The sequence below is a fragment of the Spinacia oleracea genome, chromosome 1 (genome assembly GCF_020520425.1).
Source record: "Spinacia oleracea cultivar Varoflay chromosome 1, BTI_SOV_V1, whole genome shotgun sequence".
In the NCBI taxonomy this organism is placed as follows: domain Eukaryota; kingdom Viridiplantae; phylum Streptophyta; class Magnoliopsida; order Caryophyllales; family Amaranthaceae; genus Spinacia; species Spinacia oleracea.
Genome location: NC_079487.1, coordinates 52,739,876 through 52,758,480, shown reverse-complemented (window position 1 = coordinate 52,758,480; position 18,605 = coordinate 52,739,876). Strand labels below are relative to the sequence as shown.

Here is an 18,605-nt window from a genome sequence, read left to right as displayed (position 1 = left end):
TTAATACAAGCAGTCCCCTCTGCAAATATACAGCAATGCCACCAGTGGAAAAAGAAAGATGATTGCTGTATGGCTTTGATTGAGTAATACAATACAGGATTCACGAACTTGAACTGGGTTGATTGAATTGGAAGAGGAAAGCCATATATTTCTCTCACCATATATCTATAAGTCTATGTCATCTAAAACTGAAACAAAAAAACAGAGAATTTAAGGCATATGATCTGTAAATTTGCCTAGAAAATACGTTTTCCACTAGAAATGTTTGACAAGGTCTAAATAGTTATCCATCATGGATGCATGTGCATGATTTTCACTCTGCACCAAAGAAAACAAGTGCGTTAAAAGAACATGTGATATGTTACTTAGAGAATGTACATTGATTGGTTCTTCAAAAGGGGTCTTGGGTGGCTGTCCACTCTCTCTCTACCACCATCTCTCTACAAGACACTATCAAGAACTCCTTCCAGAAAACACCCAACATTGGTTGGTTCTTCAAAGAGCTCTCCAATCTCATGTTTTACTATTTGGTGGTTCACATGTCTATAATTAATTGTGTTTCACAACCGAAGTTACTCTTCACTTTTCAACAAGAATCAATTCTTGGAGGTGTCTTGGCCAAGAGCTACCTTGAAGTAGCTTTCCATGAAAAGCTACTCAAGAGCCCCACTGTTGGCCAAAAGATAGTCCTTGTTGGAGAACTACTTGGAGAGCTACTTGGAGAGCCACTCCAAGAGCCCCAATGTACATGCTCTTATGTTTTTAACTATTGCTCAAACAAAGGACATATCTTATGTTCATTCGTTTTAATTTCATGTTATTTTATATATGCAGTAGTGTTCTTTGAGTGCACGATAAGCATAATGCACATGTATCCACGATCAAGTTTGCCAGCCATCATTCATATAATCTTACTCTTGCATGTCTGTAATTTTTTTCTGAGGTGAACATGCTGTAGGTTATAATGTGGATCCATAGTTCACAACAATGCAATGTCGGTGTTTTAAAAGTTACTCTTTCCACAGGAGCTGTGATAGAAGCCTTTGTAAGGCTCCATGAGAAAGGCCTAATATACCAAGGTAGATTTTCTGAAATCTGTTTTTGAGTGTAATTTATGTTTCCTGAATATGTTGTATGCTGTGAAAGTCAATTCAAGCTTGCTTCCGAAATTCTGTATTGACATCCGGGTTCACTTTTGGCACTTAAACTCTGTCGTATGCTTCTGTTTTCTTAGGATGCTGCTTTTGTGTGTGTGTGTTAATTGCACATAATTCAGTGGATTAGCTGCTTGAACTTGTATATGATGACTACCTGACAATCTTTTGCAGAAAAAGGAAAGGGATAAGTAAATAAATATAAGTCGCTTTTTTTTTTGACATAACTTAAATGTTAAATGCTGGAACAAAAACAGGCTGTTAACCCGATTACCATCCAATGATCAGTTGAATGTTTCAGGTTCATACATGGTAAATTGGTCTCCTAATCTTCAGACAGCTGTTTCAGACTTGGTAAGTTCTTGCTGGCTGACGGTATTGCTGATGTTTAAATTTTTTATTTCTTCGAGTTTGAGTTATATGTTCTAAATGCAAATAGGAAGTTGAATATTCTGAAGAACCGGGTGCTCTCTATCATATTAAATATCGCGTGGCTGGAGGCTCAAGGTAATTGTCATACTTTATTTTCCATTTTCATAACCTAGACCTGCTGTCTCCTTTAAACCAGGTCATTATGTTCTTATTATAGTAGAATTGATATATCTAGTTACAGTTTCACTCTTTGGTTTTTTTTTTTTGAGAAGAGCATTGTTCACTCATCATCCAACCCCATTCCCACTATCTCCCTCCTCTTTATTTTCCCAAATAAGAGGATCCTCTAATGACCCTCTCCCACTTTCTCCCTCCTACTTATTACCCCACTACACTCTCTCCTATTACTTTTAATATGTTTTATCTATTTAAATTTACTTGCTCAATTAATTATATGTTTAGGAAGCAATATCTGTCCACTTGAGTAAGCTGGGATGCCAGGTGGTTTGACTGTTACCATGCAATGTTACCAACTGCGCATGATGACCAGCGCATAATTATTTTCTTAAATGCATATATGTTACCAATTACCATGTCTCCAAGAAGTAGTAGTCTATGATGCTCGGACTCGGCTCACCACCCCTCCGTACCGGTGTCGACACGACGCGACCCGGGTGCGGACACGGAATCCGGATCGGACCCGCCGGAGAAAAAGTGGACTCGGCACTCACTAACCCTAGATCTAAAAATTGAGAAGAGAAAACAACAAATCAAGAGCCGAAACCTTAGGGCTTTTGTTCGGCCAGAAAATCCGAGTTGATCGGACCACCGAGTTGTTGGTTTTCTTCTCCGGCGAAGGGTGGTTGTCGACATTAGCAGAATAGCAGCTTCGACTTTTTTGAAAAAAAATATCTTCGACATTAGCAGAATAGCAGGTTCTGATTTTCGGTTTTAATTTTTTTTACTTTTTAATGTGGGGTTGGGTAGGTGGAAGAAAGTGACTGATTCCCATGTACCTCTTTTTCTACTTTTTAACTTTATTAGTCTTGAGTCTTGAGTCCTTTGCCTCTTTTTCTGTTTTTACTTTATTTGATAATATGAGCAATAAAGTATGGTATTTTTATCTAAGGAGTTTGACTTCTCACCTAATACTTAAATTATATATATTGAAAAAACTACTATAATCAGTACTTTTTTTTAAAAAAAATCTGCGAATAAAAAATAAAAAATCTTTATTTTGTTTTTGCATTGCCGTGTCCCCGAGTCCAAATATAAATTTCGGACCCTTTCAAAACGTGTCCCCGAGTCCTTGATTTTTGAGTTTCTCATGTCCGACACTCGGATCCCTTACCCGGGTCCGACACCCGTACCCGAGTCCGAGCATCCTTGGTAGTAGTAATAAATTGTAGTTGTTATCACAATATTCAAATGCTGGCAATAAGAAGTAAATTATATCTCCAAAATAAGTCAAATGTTATCACAATATTTTCATGTTATACTCCCAAGTGTCATTATAAAAATGTACGTTAGTAAACTTAACTTCACCAATTATATTCTTAAATCCTTAACTCATTTTATTAATTTAGTAGTAGTTACTTATCACATTAAATTCATTAATAAAGGTAAATTAATAATTTAAAAACTACACGACATGGAGATAAGAACAAGAAATTTAATACCAACTTTATAAAATAATTAGAGTATTACAATAAAAGTAGTCATAGAATTATAAAAACTTATTACTAATACTAAAACTTTCCCCGTAATTCATATTTTGACATCTTGTACAATTCTTCGTTGTCGTCATCACGGTTGGGACTATTGGACAAGTTGCTAAAAATCCTTGATTTTGTTTTCTATCTTCACCCCGTTCTTTATTAAGGAACACCTCATTTCTCCCAACTCGAGCCTTTTGCCACTAACATCATCAAGAATAGAGTAAAACCATAAGGTTGATAACCAAAGAACTAGCACATTCTCCACCTTTACTTTTCACCTTCTTAGCTCCATCAGGTCGATTTTTTCCAACTTTGCCCATTTAAAAACCGGATCCCGTTCTCTTTACACCTTCTTCACTATTGCAAAGTAGTAGGATGGTTCCGACACCCCATGTCTTTTGTTTTTCTTCATATGATTCCAAATTGGCTCTTAAAACCTCTTCACTTCCTTTCTATGAAGTAGGAGATGGTCGTCCCTTTATCGCTTTTGGGTCAATTGGAAACAACCTCTCTGCAATTGCAGGGGTAAGGTTGCGTACACCCGATCGCTTTTGGGTCAAGATGTCTACGCTCCAAATTTCGGATGTTGGAGTTGTGTTGCTACTATCATCCCCCCTCGGAGAGCATTCCATATTGACGCTTGGTGGATTAGTTAATAGTTGTACCATAGCTTAAAACCGGGGGTTATTGAGAAGATATAGATTATTTATATGATTTGGGTCAAATGGGAGTATTAATGAGCAATTTCCGGCAATAATGTTAGAAGATGCTGAAATTCCCAAAATACACCACAATTTATGTTAATTCCCATTCTACCGTCCACATAAACAAGGGTTATTAAAAAATAAAAAAAATCCGGTTCAACGATGAACCGTTAATTCGAATGGCGGTTTACTTGTAAAAGTGCAATGACACACACGGACTCACGTAGATTTTGTAAACATTACTCAACTAGTCTCTAGCATTGTCACACGCACTCTCACTATTGCGTAAGCCCAACTAGATTCTAGCATCTAAAATTGGGTAAAGCAAATCGCCAACTGGGTTAGGGGTTTACTTTATTTAGCCGCTAATTTAGTTGGCGGTTTTTTTTGCTGAATGATTAAAAAATAGTAGTCCGGTTTCCTTGCTTACGTGGACGGTATTATGAGAATTAACATAAGTTGGGGCGTATTTTGGGAAATTTAGCATCATCTAGCATTATTATCGAAAATCGCTCTATTTAAATCCATTAGAAAGAAATTAATAAAAAATTAATAATACACAAATATTATTAGTTTAGGCTCATTTTATCAACGAAAATAGTTTATGACCGTTAGGCGATTTTTTTTTTAAATGTACATTTTTTCTACTGAACCTTATAAATTACTCCCTCCGTCCTTAATACTCACAGCGGTTTGACCGTCGCGGAGTTTAAGACACTTGAATTAACTTATTAATTTAATGGGTGGTAATTGATAGTGGGGTATTTTTTTAATATAGTTAGTGGGAAATGTGTAAGGGGGTAGTGGGGGTGTAAATTTTTAAATGATTTTTTGTAGGGAGTGGGTTAGTAGGTAAGTGTGAGAAATAATATAATATTGGTGAAATATTCCATTAAAGAAGTGGTGCAAGTATTAAGGGACGATCCGAAAAGGAAAGTGGTGCGAGTATTAAGGGGCGGAAGGAGTATGAAGTTTAAAAGTTACCTTGTTATCGGTAATTAATGCAATGTGTCATCATGATAGGAGGGGTTGGGGGATCGTTGGAAGATATAGGTTTGTTTGACATGGCAGTAGTGAAAAAAGAGCTCTATGGAAAACACGTCATTTGATGGTGAAAAAACATGGTGAAGGGGATCATTGACACATGTAACATGGTGACATGGTGTCTCCGAAAATCCATATTCTGAGTCGCCAGCATAGTTGGACGTCTAGATTGGAGTTCAAGTCCGCCTTGATTTGGAACTCCGCATCAAGAGTCTAAAATTTCCAACCATCACTCAACTCAAATTGAAACTTAAACTAAAACTCACAGCCATGGCTGCACACACCATCGCCGCATCTGTAACTTCTCATACCCTTGATTCTTCTCCCTACAATGGCATCTTTAACAAGCTTAACCTGCATAATCTGTTCCTTTATCTACTTCTGCTTCCTAGAAACCACTCACAATTGTTGTTGCTACCAAGAAACATATTGCTATTCTTAAAGGTAATTCCAACTTTGACGGTGTTGTCACTTTGATCCAAGAATTAAGATGGTGTTTTTGCCTTTTGTATTTTGAGCTGATAGTAGCGGCGAATACATTTTAAGTGAGACAGTTGGGTTTTTATTTATTTATATTCTTTTTAGTTACAGCTGGGTACTTGGGTTATTAAGCGGAAGTTGCTGGGATATCATTATTTATCTCGGACCCGGGTCGAACTCGGACTCGGGTCGGACCTGACGCAAGATCCAAATCCGATTTGGACTCCGATTTATTTTGGGGGATTCAGATATTTTTCCTGACGGTCTTGGATAGGCCTTTTTCCTTCTGTTTGAGGCGAACTCGAGTCAAACTCGGATTGAATTGATATCCCTAATTATAAACCTTAAATACCAGGGGCGTATCTTGAACATTTTTACGAGGGGCTGGTAGAAAAAAAAAATTAAGCAATATACCATGTAATAATACAATTATATAAAAATTTTAAGGGGGCCGTAACTAAAAATACACTATAAAATTTTCCGGCCGAGGGGCTAGGCCCACCCCAACACCAAATAAGATCCGCCATTGTTAAATACAGTGTCATTTTGGTTGTTATTTGGCAATAAAGATTAATATATTGGCATTTATCGTCGTTTTGTTTCTTGATATAGTTTGATTAGAGGGTGTACCAAACTCTTCATTTGGTAAAAAATCACTTGAGTTGTATATTAAAACAAAAATTTATATGCGTTGCAAAATTATTAAGGAAAGAACAACCTAACGCAACTTACTAGAACCTTTGAATACTAGAATATAGATAACTCTTTATCAATACGAGACAAAAACAACCATTAAGAGGTGGGAGGGAATTCTCATCAATGACAACAACAACCCAGCCTTAGTCCCAAAATGATTAGGGTCGGCTAACATGAACCGTTATAAGGAACCGTTTGCGCAATGTGAAGTAAGAAAATTAAAAGAAAAATAAAAGATTATGTGAAAGAGAGTAGACACGAGAAACGAAAATGAGGGAACACAAAAACATCTCATTATGTGTAACCCCCACTTTCTTCCTAAGCGTCTCATTTCTCAACCGATTCCTTTCTTGTATGGCCACACATCCAATGCAACATACACATCTTCGCCATATTCATCTTAAGAATATAACATTGTTTCACATCCAAGCATTCCGTACCATATAATAGTGCAGGTCTAGTTGTCGTACGGTAGAATTTCCCCTTCCAATCTTTGAAGCATGCCTGGATCACATCATAGATTGAAAACTCGGTCGCTGGAACGGTCGCGTGGTCGCGGTAACGGAACTGATGCGTTCGTCGTGGAACGGGTTGCGGTTCTCGCGGTAGGAATTTGATTTTATGGTCCAAATATCCAATTCTATAGTGGGGTTAGAGGTCAAAATTTTTGACATATCTTTTCAACCGAAATATAAAAGAGGATCATTTCGTTCTATTTTTAGTAAAAAATAATCTACATTAAATTATACTTAAATTATACTATACTTATGGAAAATCTAATGAGTAAATAATGTAGGAATAAAATTTTAGTGGTTTACAGTTGTCCTACAACCAATAAGATAAATGAGTGGGTTTTGTATTTTTTAATTGGTAAACGTTTGTATTTTTTAATTGGTAAACTTTTGTATTTTAAAGTGTCCTACATCATCTTCAAACTTCCGTACTTTACTAAGACGATGTATTTGAGGGACCCATTTGTGGCTGTTTGAAGACACGATGTATTTGAGGACCCATTTTCTATCCTACATCGTCTTACTATCTCAACCAAATAAGTAAAGTAAAAAGTAAATACAAATATTAGCTGTCCTACACTGTCTTCAAACCATTTCCTTTTTCTTTTTATTATACACATGCTTTACACTTACTTGGTTAAGATATGGACACGAGCAACCTCCCACCATGTATTTTAAACCACAAATTCAACCCACCTCCCATTTCTCTCACTGCTCTCAATCCTTCCTCCCATCTTTATTTCTCTCCCGAAAACTCCACCACAACAACCGTGAACCACCATCCATCATCAATGGCGGAAACCACTTTCTCCAAGCTACCCGGCAATGTCACCCTCAAAATATTCTCCCTTAAGTAAAAGAAATGTCGTCACTTTCATGAAGAACTAAAAGTCGACTTTCATGGAGAACTTGGAAGCCCTCGCCGAAAGGCTGAGTTAAGAACGCTTAACTCGAGCGATTTTAGAACGGGAACAGTCGAATCGGGTGATTTTAGTACGGAACGGTCGAACTGGTCGCAAAAGCGCCTTATTTGAAAACGTGACAACTCAGGAAATCTCGTCTCGTGAACTTGAAAATCCGAGTTAACTCAGGCGAGCTTTTACACTATGGATCACATAGAAACCCTAAAGCACTCTTCCATTTCAACCAACCTGATTTAGTTCTATGGGCGACATCTCCATCCAATTCCCTATCCTTTTGGATAATAGATCCTAGGTAACGAAATAAATCTAAACCTTCTACGGTCCTCCCATCCAAGGTGATTGTCGCTGCCTCTTACATTCTAAGTATTCGGTCTTACTTCTGTTCAACTTAAAGCTATGAGATTTCAAAGTATGTCTCCATAATTCGAACTTACTTTTCACACCTTTTTTCGTTTCATCGACCAACACTCGCAAACAACATGCATCGGGGTACACTGTTTTGAATTGAACTCGTGAATTCGTCCATTAATATGGAAAGAGAATATAAACTATAAACTATTAAGAAAATGTAGTGGTACATATTTGACCGAATTTAGGAAAATGGTATTAATTGTGAATCCGTATCCAATCTCTAACTAGCGAATTAAGTAACTATGCCCCTATTCTCAAAGGAGTTACAAAAATTCTAACATATAAATATACAATAACAATCCATTTAATTATCGGTGGGAAATTTGGTACTAAAATTAGATTTAACCTTCATTCAATATAACGTTCACATAATAGCAAAAGATCACTTATTATAAAAAAAAATGCATCTATTGAGGGATCAGTGAGCACTCTGGCGATGGAAAACTCTTGAGGGAGAAAACACCTTGCTTGAATACTTTGTTAAAACAAATCTTTTATAGGTGTGGTTGCTTCTTTGCTTGAAGGCCTTTACATAATATGTCTTACATTTGCTTGAAGGACATTGGGTTGAATATTTATCTAGTTTATGAGGTGTATTTATTATTTAATATTTAATCTGTTCTGTTTTAGTTCAACCTTTACTTTAACTGCAACTTTTGCAATGCAAGTGGACAGGTAGCAAATTATGTTCATGCTGTCTTTTTTGATATAATTAGGGAAAAAGAGTGGGTTATTGAATATGGATGAGGGTAGTTTGATAAAGTCAAGTGGGTAAGATGCCAAAAATAGAAAGGTTGCAACTAAAAATAAACTGCCCAAACTAGAAACGTTGTAACTAAAAGAGAATGGAAGAAGTATACCGTTTACATAATAGCAAGAGATCATCCTATTAAAAGAAATGCATCTGTTGAAGGCATTAGTGAGCACTTCAGCGATGGAAAACCGTTGAGAGAGAAAACAACAAGATTGAAAATTTTGTTCTTACAAATCGTTTAAGCTGTAGTTGTTTCTTTGTTTGAATGCCTTTACATAATATGCCTTATATTTGCTTGAAGGCCATTGTGTTTAATATTCGGTAACTTGTTGAAATAAAATACGACTTAGAGGGATCATTTATCTAGGTTACGATGTGTCTTCCACGCCCCCTTGAATATTGACTTCCTTTTTCATTGTTTCAAGGGAGGACTATCTGACAATTGCAACGACAAGGCCAGAGACCTTATTTGGAGACACTGCTATTGCCGTGAATCCCGAGGTATGTGGCATTATATTTCCCCTCCCCTTGACCTTGAATCTTTTGTACGTTTGAATAATTGTGTTGATCTTTTGTACAATTGGAATATTTGTGTTGAAGTGCTTATTTAGGTTTTACTTATTCTCTCACAGAACCTCACATATGCCTGAAACTTATTTATATAAAAGCAATGTAATCCTGGTACCATACCCGCTTTTACTCGGTCATATTCTAATGAGAATCGATGTCAATTTTTTCCCGTGTTCAAAATTGTTCTTTATTAGTCACATATTTTTGGGGTTAAATTTTATGGTAAATGCGTGTATGCACTTGATGAATCAACTTGCTGTATTTATTTTTCTCGCATATCTATTTGGAAATAAAGTGAAAGATAACCTGCAGCATAGAAAGAATGTTTAAGAGCTTCAGGTTGTTAGGATAATGTTCTGTAACATAGGATTGTCTGTTCATTACCTGGTTCAATGTGCAATTATCATTTATAGAAATGCCAGTGAAACAATGCTTTCATGTACTTCTGCATTTCAGTAGGGTTTAACATTTTATTATTATTTGTTGCTATATTCTGACAATTGTACTTGTGCCTGAAGGATGAACGGTATGCAAAATATGTAGGCTGTCAGGCAATCGTCCCGATGACATATGGTCGTCATATCCCAATAATTGCAGATAAGGTAAGATCATCACCTGTTTGTATTTGCCAATAATTTATCCTTTTTTTTTTTATTGTTTTTACTATACTCCCTTATAAAAATTGTTGTTTTTAATTTATCCAACATTTTGTTTTTATTTTTGTAAAAATTGGAAACAACCTATCTGCAATCGCAGGGGTAAGGTTGCGTACACCCGGCCCCTCTTACCCTGCTTCTTGCAGGAGCCTTTTTGAGGCAATGGGGTAATGATAATGATGAATGAACTTATAAAAATTGTTCCTTTTGATTGATGTTTTTGTCCAATATCAAGATCAACAAACGTTTCTTAATTTTTAAAGGCTTTAGATAAGGTTCTGAGTTTTGATCAACCTTAAGTGAGATGGTATTGTAGGGGGTGGATTTCACACGTTTTTCAAGGTGTTCGTAAAATGCGATTTAAATGAATTTCATTAATTGTTTAGACAATTAACCAAACACATAAAAATCAATCAAAATATGACAAATCATATCTGCACCAAGCGGCTTGATTTTTACCAATCCTACCCTCAAAGGGGAACCACTTGGAGTTTGTGATTAGCCACATTTTGTCATTTTTGAACACTTAGAAAAATTAGGAATTCCATACGGTTTTGAAATTGAATTTTGAAGGAGTTGCAACCAAACTAATTTTAGGTACGTTTGGAAAGACCATGACTCGAATAATGCTTTGGACAATCGAAAACCAAATAGAGATTTGTGTTCGGGAACACAACATTTATTCGATTTAACAAGACAATGTATTTTCGAAGCAAAGATCATGTTCATAAAAATTCATAGCATGATACTAAGTTTAGGTTGATTTTCATGCAAGCTTAGAACGTTAGGACCGGTGATCACTTGAATTAGAGTAATTAAGCAACCTAAGGCCAATTGTCCAAAGGCGTGATGAAACTTTTGTAGGTCTTGAATTTAGCATGGAAAAGTTATGCACATAAGCATAAACATACATCACAAATAGAATAGTAGACAACGCCTAGTGCTCTAGGTGTAAACGGAATGAATAGAATTTTAATAATTGAAAGAAAGGGATTAATTATGCAAAAAGGATATTAAAGTATATTAATCGGAATTGAAGAACTTGAAAAAGATGATTTTTTAAGACTTCGAATTTCGAAGAGTGGGAATGTTCAAGTATGACATCGCACTCTTGAATGCTTCGAGAACTTTGAATAACCTAGTTTCAAGAGAGGTTGCTCTAACTTAAAACATCATCGGTTTTAGAATTTGAACTTTAGAAAAATTGAGTCTTATGTTCATGAAGAAAAATCATGTTCAAGTATGACAACATAATCTTCAAATGCTGGACACTTTGAATAAACCTAGTTAAACAAGAGGTTGCTCTTAATTTTACATCCTTGGTTAAAAACTTTGAACTTAGAATTTTGAGTTAGAAATTGAAATTAAGACTTGAAATTAGGAGATTTAATGTTAAAAGAAAGGATGATTCAATCATGAAAATACCAACTTCTGTATGCTCTATGTAGAGAAAATTTCTAGTTTTAAAGTGAGGTTGCTCTCTTTTAAATATCATTGAACATTCTTGAACTTTGAAAAGCTTTGAACTTAACATGAGACTTTGAATATGATATATGTAAACGAGGGTTTTCATGAGTGAAATCTCTCCTAAACTGTTGTTGTAAGCTTGAAATAGCTTGAGGTCCAAGCCAAGTATATTTAGGAGAATCTAAATATACATATCTAAGATTTAGGAGTTATTTAATATGTGAGTTTACCTTTTATTTAGGAGTTATTTAATAGAAGGTCTAGAATGCTCTTTGATCTTATATATAAGGAGATACCAAGTTGTGGTATAACATATGAGATTGTGAGTTTAAGGTTTTGAGTTATTTTCCTTAATATTAATAAGAGAGTTATTCTTATTAAACGTTGAGTTCATAATCTTAAGATTCTATATTTGGTACCAGAGCTGTGCGAGGATCGTGAGTGAAACGTTTTCTTTTGAGAGTAATGCAAAAGAAAAAAGAGAGAAGAGATGATGGAAAAAGGAGAAGAACAAGAAGGGACATCGACGATGCCAAAGATAAAGGAGGGAGGAGGATCCTCCTCCATCAAGTGTCCCATGCTGAACTCGAGCAATTATACGGTGTGGTCCATGAGGATGAAAATTCTGCTCAAAGTTCATAAACCGTGGGAAGTAATCGAAAAAGGAAACATAGATGAGATAACGAATGATATGGCAATAGCCTGTTGTTCCAATCAATCCCCCAAGCTCTCATTCTTCAAGTCGGCGACCTAGACACAGCAAAAGAAGTGTGGGAAGCCATAAAAGCAAGACACCTAGGAGCAGAAAGAGTGAAAGAAGCAAGGTTGCAAACTCTAATGGCTTAGTTCGATCGACTTAAGATGAAAGACACCGAGAAGATCGGTGATTTTGTTGGTAAGCCGTCGGAAATTTCATCAAAATCGGCTGCACTTGGAGAAGAAATAGAAGAACCTAAGATGGTCAAGAAGTTTATGTCAAGTCTTCCTCGAAAAAAGTTTATACACATAGTAGCATCCCTTGAACAAGTACTAGATCTCAATCAAACAAGCTTTGAAGACATCATAGGTCGCATAAAAGCCTATGAATTAGTGAAGAGGAAGAAGAGTAATAGGAAGATCACAGTAAACTCATGTATGCCAACACTGAATTACGACAACCCTCTCAAGACAACTATGGAGGTAACAGAGGAAGAGGACAAGGGGGTCGGTTTCAATGGAGAGGTAAGGGAGAGCTAGAGGACGATATGGAGGAAGAGGCAGAGGTCGATATGATTTTGATGAGTCAAGGATAACATGCTATCGATGTGACAAGCTAGGTCCTTATGCATTTAACTGTCCTGATAGATTGCTTAAGCTTCAAGAAGCTATTCAGAAGGAGGACGATGAAACACAAAAAGCCGATAAATTGATGATACACGAGGTGGTGTATCTCAATGAGCAAAAGGTGAAACCAAACAGTTTTTAAACTAACCTAGACACAAAGAACGTGTAGTATTCAGATAATGGTGCGAGTAACCATATGAGTGAAAATCGATTCTTCTTCTTAGACCTTGATGAAACAGTTACGGGAAAGGTGAGATTTGCAGACGGTTCCCGTATTGATATAAAAGGTAAAAGTTCAATTCAATTTGTGTTTAAAGATGGTAAGAAGAAGGTCTTAAACAACGTATACTATATACCGGATTTAAAGAGCAACATTGTGAGTCTTGGTCAAGCCACAAAAACTGGATGTGAAGTACGAATGAAAGAAGATCTACTCATGCTCTATGACCGATTCGATCTACTCATGCTCTATGACCTTGATGAAACAGTTACGGGAAAGGTGAGATTTGGAGACGATTCCCGTATTGATATAAAAGGTAAAAGTTCAATTCAATTTGTGTTTAAAGATGGTAAGAAGAAGGTCTTAAACAACGTATACTATATACCGGATTTAAAGAGCAACATTGTGAGTCTTGGTCAAGCCGATGTGAAGTACGAATGAAAGAAGATCTACTCATGCTCTATGACCGATTAGGTCAACTGTTGGTAAGAACAACCAGGTCCAAAAATCGTCTATACAAAGTCATCTTGGAAGTTGAAAGTATCTAGTGCCTACAATTAACATCATCAACTGAGTCAACTAAGTGGCATGCACGATTAGGCCACATTAACTTGGAAACAATGAAAATGATGAACAACAAGAGCTAGTTACATGTATACCAAGCATTACAGTAGAGAAAGAAATGTATCATGCTTACTTGGAAAACAAACAAAGCAACCCTTCCCACAAGCAACCTCATACCGAGTCACTCAACTCCTCGAGCTCATCCATGGAGATCTCTGTGGGCCTATCACACCGCCCACACCGGCTCATAAAAGGTACGTATTTGTAATCATTGATGATTACTCACGTTACATGTGGACAATTCTGTTGAAAGAGAAGAGTGAAGCTTTTGATAAGTTCAAGAAATTCAAGTTACTTGCTGAACAAGAAACAAAAGCTTTGATCAAGACTTTCCGAACCGATAGACGTGGAGAGTTCGTATCTCATGTGTTCCAAACTTACTGCGAGAAATACGACATCAATAGACACTTACTGCACCCTTTTCTCCTCAACAAAACGGAGTAGTCGAAAGATGTAATAGAACGCTCTTGGAGATGACTAGGAGCATCTTGAAGCACATGAGTATACCAAATTATCTATGGGGAGAGGCTGTGAGGCACGCTACCTACCTAATCAATAGGGTTGCAACGAGATCGCTAGTTAAGAAAACTCCATACGAAGTACTTAAAGTGAAAAAACCAAATCCTGACCATCTTGGAGTATTTGGGTGTATCGGCTATGCAAGAACAGAAGTTGCTGGAAGAAAGAAGTTAGATGATAGATCGAGAGCTTTGGTACACCTAGGTACAAAACCTGGTTTGAAAGCCTATCGTCTATTCGACCCTACAACCAAGAAAAAAATAGTAAGTCGGGATGTGATATTTGATGAAATTAAAGGATGGAGCTTGAACAAAGTGGAAAGAGAAGTCGGTGGAACGTTTGTTATCGGGTTGGGAGAGTTTGGAAATAAAGGCATAAGGAAATTGAACATTCATCAGAAACTGAAGAAAGCACACACGCCACTCGAGCTATGAGTGAGGACGTGGTGAACGAGGAAATGGTCAGAGTGGAAGAAGAGAATAATGATGTTGAGAATGAAAAAGATGAAGACAATGGTGATGACAATCTAGAACAGTCACAACCACAATTAAGGAGGTCAACAAGACCTATTATAAAGCCTGCATATTTGAATGATTTCGTTCATACTGCTGAGGTAGAGTGTGAACGACTCTTGATGGTAATAAACGAGGAACCTTGGGATTTAAGTGACGTAAGAGAGCTGAAAGTTTGCATAGATGCATGTAAAGATGAGCTTTCATCGATAGAGAAGAATAAAAAATGGAATTTGGTTGATCTTCCCATCGGAGTCAAACCAATCGGGTTGAAATGGGTGTTCAAAATAATACGCAATTATGATGGAAGTATCAACAAGTACAAAGCACGACTAGTGGCGAAAGGGTACGTTCAAAGACATGACGTTGATCTGATGAGGTATTTGCTCCGGTGGCGCGCATTGAATCAATTCGTTTTATCATTGCCCTAGCAGCTTCAAACGGTTGGGAAGTACATCATCTTGATGTGAAAACTGCGTTTCTCCATGGTGAATTGAAAGAGGATGTTTATGTCACTCAGCTGGAAGGATTTGTATCCCTAGGAAGTGAAGACAAGGTTTACAAGTTGAATAAAGCTCTCTATGGCTTAAAAAAAGCACCTAGAGCATGGAATGCCAAGCTAAACAAAACTCTCAGGGATTTGAAGTTTCATAGATGTTCAAAGGAACAATCATTATATCAAAAGCAAGAGAAAGAGAAACTCCTTATTGTGGCTGTGTACGTGCATGATTTACTTGTTACAGGATCATCTTTGAAGTCGATGCTTGAGTTTAAAAGAGAGATGGCAACCAAATTTGAGATGAGTGATCTTGGCAAATTAACATATTATCTTAGGATTGAAGTGCATCAGCATGAAGGAGACATTATTCTGAAGCAAGAGAGATATGCACAAAAGATATTAGGAAAAACTGGAATGGAAGGGTGTAATCTATCTCATGTGTCGATGGACTCAAACTTAAAACTATCTAAATCTCAAAAGGAGAAAGATATCGATGAAAGGGAATATAGAAAAAGCATAGAATGTCTTCGATATTTGCTCCACACACGTCCAGATCTGTCTTATAGTGTTGGAGTCTTAAGCAGATACATGCAAGAGCCTAAGGAATCCCATGGAGCAGCATTGAAGCAAGTGTTGAAGTATTTACGTGGAACACTTTCTCATGGTCTCTTGTTTAAACGTGCGGACAAGATAAACTTGATGGGATATAGTGACAGTTCACATAATGTTGATGTTGATGATGGTAAGAGCATAACGAGCCATATATTCTATCTTGATGATTGTCTAATTACATGGTGTTCACAAAAGCAAGAAACAGTTGCGTTGTCCTTTTGCGAAGCTGAGTTCATGGCAGCTACAGAGGCACCTAAACAAGCAATCTGGCTTCAAGAGCTTCTAGGGGAGTTCGTTGGAAAAGCTTGTGAGAAAGTGACCATACGAGTCGACAATAAATCTGCGATTGCACTTACCAAGAATCTAGTATTCCATGGACGAAGCAAACACATACACACTAGATATCATTTCATAAGGGAGTGTGTTGAGAATGAACAAGTGGAGGTAGAGCATGTTCCCGACAATGAGCAAAAGGCGGCTATCCTAACAAAGGCACTGGGAAGGATCAAGTTTAAACAGATGAGAAGTCTCATTGGAGTTCAAGATGTGGGAGAAGATAATTTCAAGCTTAAGGGGGAGAATGTTGTTGTAAGCTTGAAATAGCTTGAGGTCCAAGCCAAGTACATTTAGGAGAATCTAAATATACATATCTAAGATTTAGGAGTTATCTAATATGTGAGTTTACCTTTTATTTAGGAGTTATCTAATAGAAGGTCTAGAATACTCTTCGATCTTATATATAAGGAGATACCAAGTTGTGGTATAACATATGAGATTGTGAGTTTAAGGTTTCGAGTTATTTTCCTTAAGATTAATAAGAGAGTTATTCTTATTAAACGTTGATTTCATAATCTTAAGATTCTATATAAACCAATCCTGATATTTTGAAAAGGGTTTTGAAAACAAAGCTTTAAAATTGCAGGAGTGTAGAAAATTATGTGGAGGAAACAATCAATTGTGTTGTTCCTCCAAAGCTTACTCTTAAATAAACATGTTTCTAGTTCAAGAGAATTATGAACTTAAGTTGAACGCCCATGGACTTGCATAAACTTTGAAATGAAATGACATGAAATCAAAAGAGAAGTAAAACCGCAGATTTAAAAGGTGTTCGATTGATTTTCATGCTTGGGCTCCCAAATTGCTTAGGACATTAGAACGTTGAACTTTGATTTTTTAAAACTTTTGATGATTGATTTTGAAAATTGATAGAGTGTTTTTTGTGCTTAAATGTCACTAGAAAAGGGCACAACTTCGTTGTTGTGCTTGGATCAGTTTTTGCCTCTTTTCCTACTAGAACAATGAGGGTATTTATAGAGTTTTCGGGGTGGTGAAGAGTCGGTGGTTGCCCTAGCGCGAGGTAGTTGCGTGTGGGTATTGCGCAAGGGTCTTGTTCACTTCCCCACACAAATACGCGTGGTTTCGGCTTGGTGCTTAGTACGTTTGAGCATTAAATGTTTGTATTTTTGGCTCGTTTGACATTAGATGGGGATAAAGATTGAGATAAGGATAGAGAATTTAGAATGTGGAATTCATGAAATTTTTCCCTGTCACTTGTTTGGCACGGTAATGGATTATATTCTAGATATAATAACTTACTATATTCTAGAAATCCTCATATTAATACCTGCCCCCCTCAAGTACAAGATTGGAGGGAGAATAGCCTATTTAGTCCCTATTTAGGAGAATGATGTAGAGAGGTTAAGGAGTTTGACAATGATTATTCAACATTAATGGGTGTCAAAGTGGAAAAAAAATTCTTGTTCATGATTTGTTTTCTTGTATTGGCAAAATTCGAGGTCGGATTTTCTTCAAAGAAGGGAGATTGATACGTATTTGAAAAGGAAAATAAAAATAATTTAATTAGCTTATCTTTTTTTTAATTGGATTTGGGTTATTTTGCAATTGAAGGTTGCAAGTAGTGTTTTGGACTGGCCCTAGTTAACGGGTAACTGTTACTCATACTTTAGAAATTATCTTGTTTAGGTAATCTATTTATCTAGGACTTTATTTTCTAGTATCTTATTTTATTTAACTAGGATAGCTTTTAGAGTTTTTTTTCATATAGGACTACTATTAGTCATACTCCTATATAATAAGACTTGTAATTTCTATTACAGAGATTATTGAGAATTAAATAAAAACTATGAGCTAGACGTGTAATTTCTATTATAGAGATTATTGAGAATTAAATAAAATTAGGAGCTTTGCTTAATTGAAATTTTTATTCTTTCGTTGCTTGTGTTTAATTCCACGAGTGGTTTGAACGTAAGTAAGCCTTTGCATAGATTCAGAAGTGTTTCTAGGACTTGGGTCTCATACTTGGGAGTTTTAAGAGTGATCTTCTAAGCTTCGGGGATTCGATTAGGATTTCAGTGTGATTTACCAACTCGAAATATCAGTTTATAATTTGTGTGAGTTAGATTGCAATTTAATGGTCTTATTTACGCATCACTCTATCCCTAATAAAAACCCAATTCTTTGCAAACAAACATAGGATGAAGGGGAGTTGGGATAAGAAAAAATTTATCCCTTCCATCCCTTCAAACAAGCAACCCGTTTGTGTCGTTGCTTGGTGGGCCAAGTTTGAGACAACATTTGCGTCTTGTAACCGACTTGTATAAATTTATTTTTGATTCGGATAAGATGCTCCGGATTTCTTTTTGCCCGGCTTTCGGAACCGGGGCTCAGGGTGCTCGGTTTTGGGGCCGGTACCCGTTTTTTTGAGTTGGTACATGATTTTGTTTGGAATTGTGGCTCGGAGTTGGGGTTTGGCATCGATTTTGTAAATGAGGCCCGGAAATGTAACTTACTTTGACTTTGAGTCTGAATTTAGGA

General features: G+C 36.5%; 1 protein-coding gene across 3 annotated transcripts in view; it reads left to right on the top strand.

Annotated features, from left to right (window-relative positions):
* Positions 1 to 18,605, top strand: part of LOC110799321 (valine--tRNA ligase, chloroplastic/mitochondrial 2) — a 52,949-nt gene that overhangs the window by 14,803 nt on the left and 19,541 nt on the right. For 2 of the 3 annotated variants that reach the window (XM_022004562.2, XM_022004563.2), the window contains 5 exons: positions 1,026 to 1,079; positions 1,456 to 1,508; positions 1,594 to 1,661; positions 9,194 to 9,269; positions 9,857 to 9,940. In XM_022004562.2, the coding sequence (XP_021860254.1) occupies positions 1,026 to 1,079; positions 1,456 to 1,508; positions 1,594 to 1,661; positions 9,194 to 9,269; positions 9,857 to 9,940 (335 nt within the window). Of the gene's footprint in view, positions 1 to 958; positions 1,080 to 1,455; positions 1,509 to 1,593; positions 1,662 to 9,193; positions 9,270 to 9,856; positions 9,941 to 18,605 lie in introns of all 3 variants that reach the window. The other variant, XM_056838567.1, reaches the window with a different exon arrangement.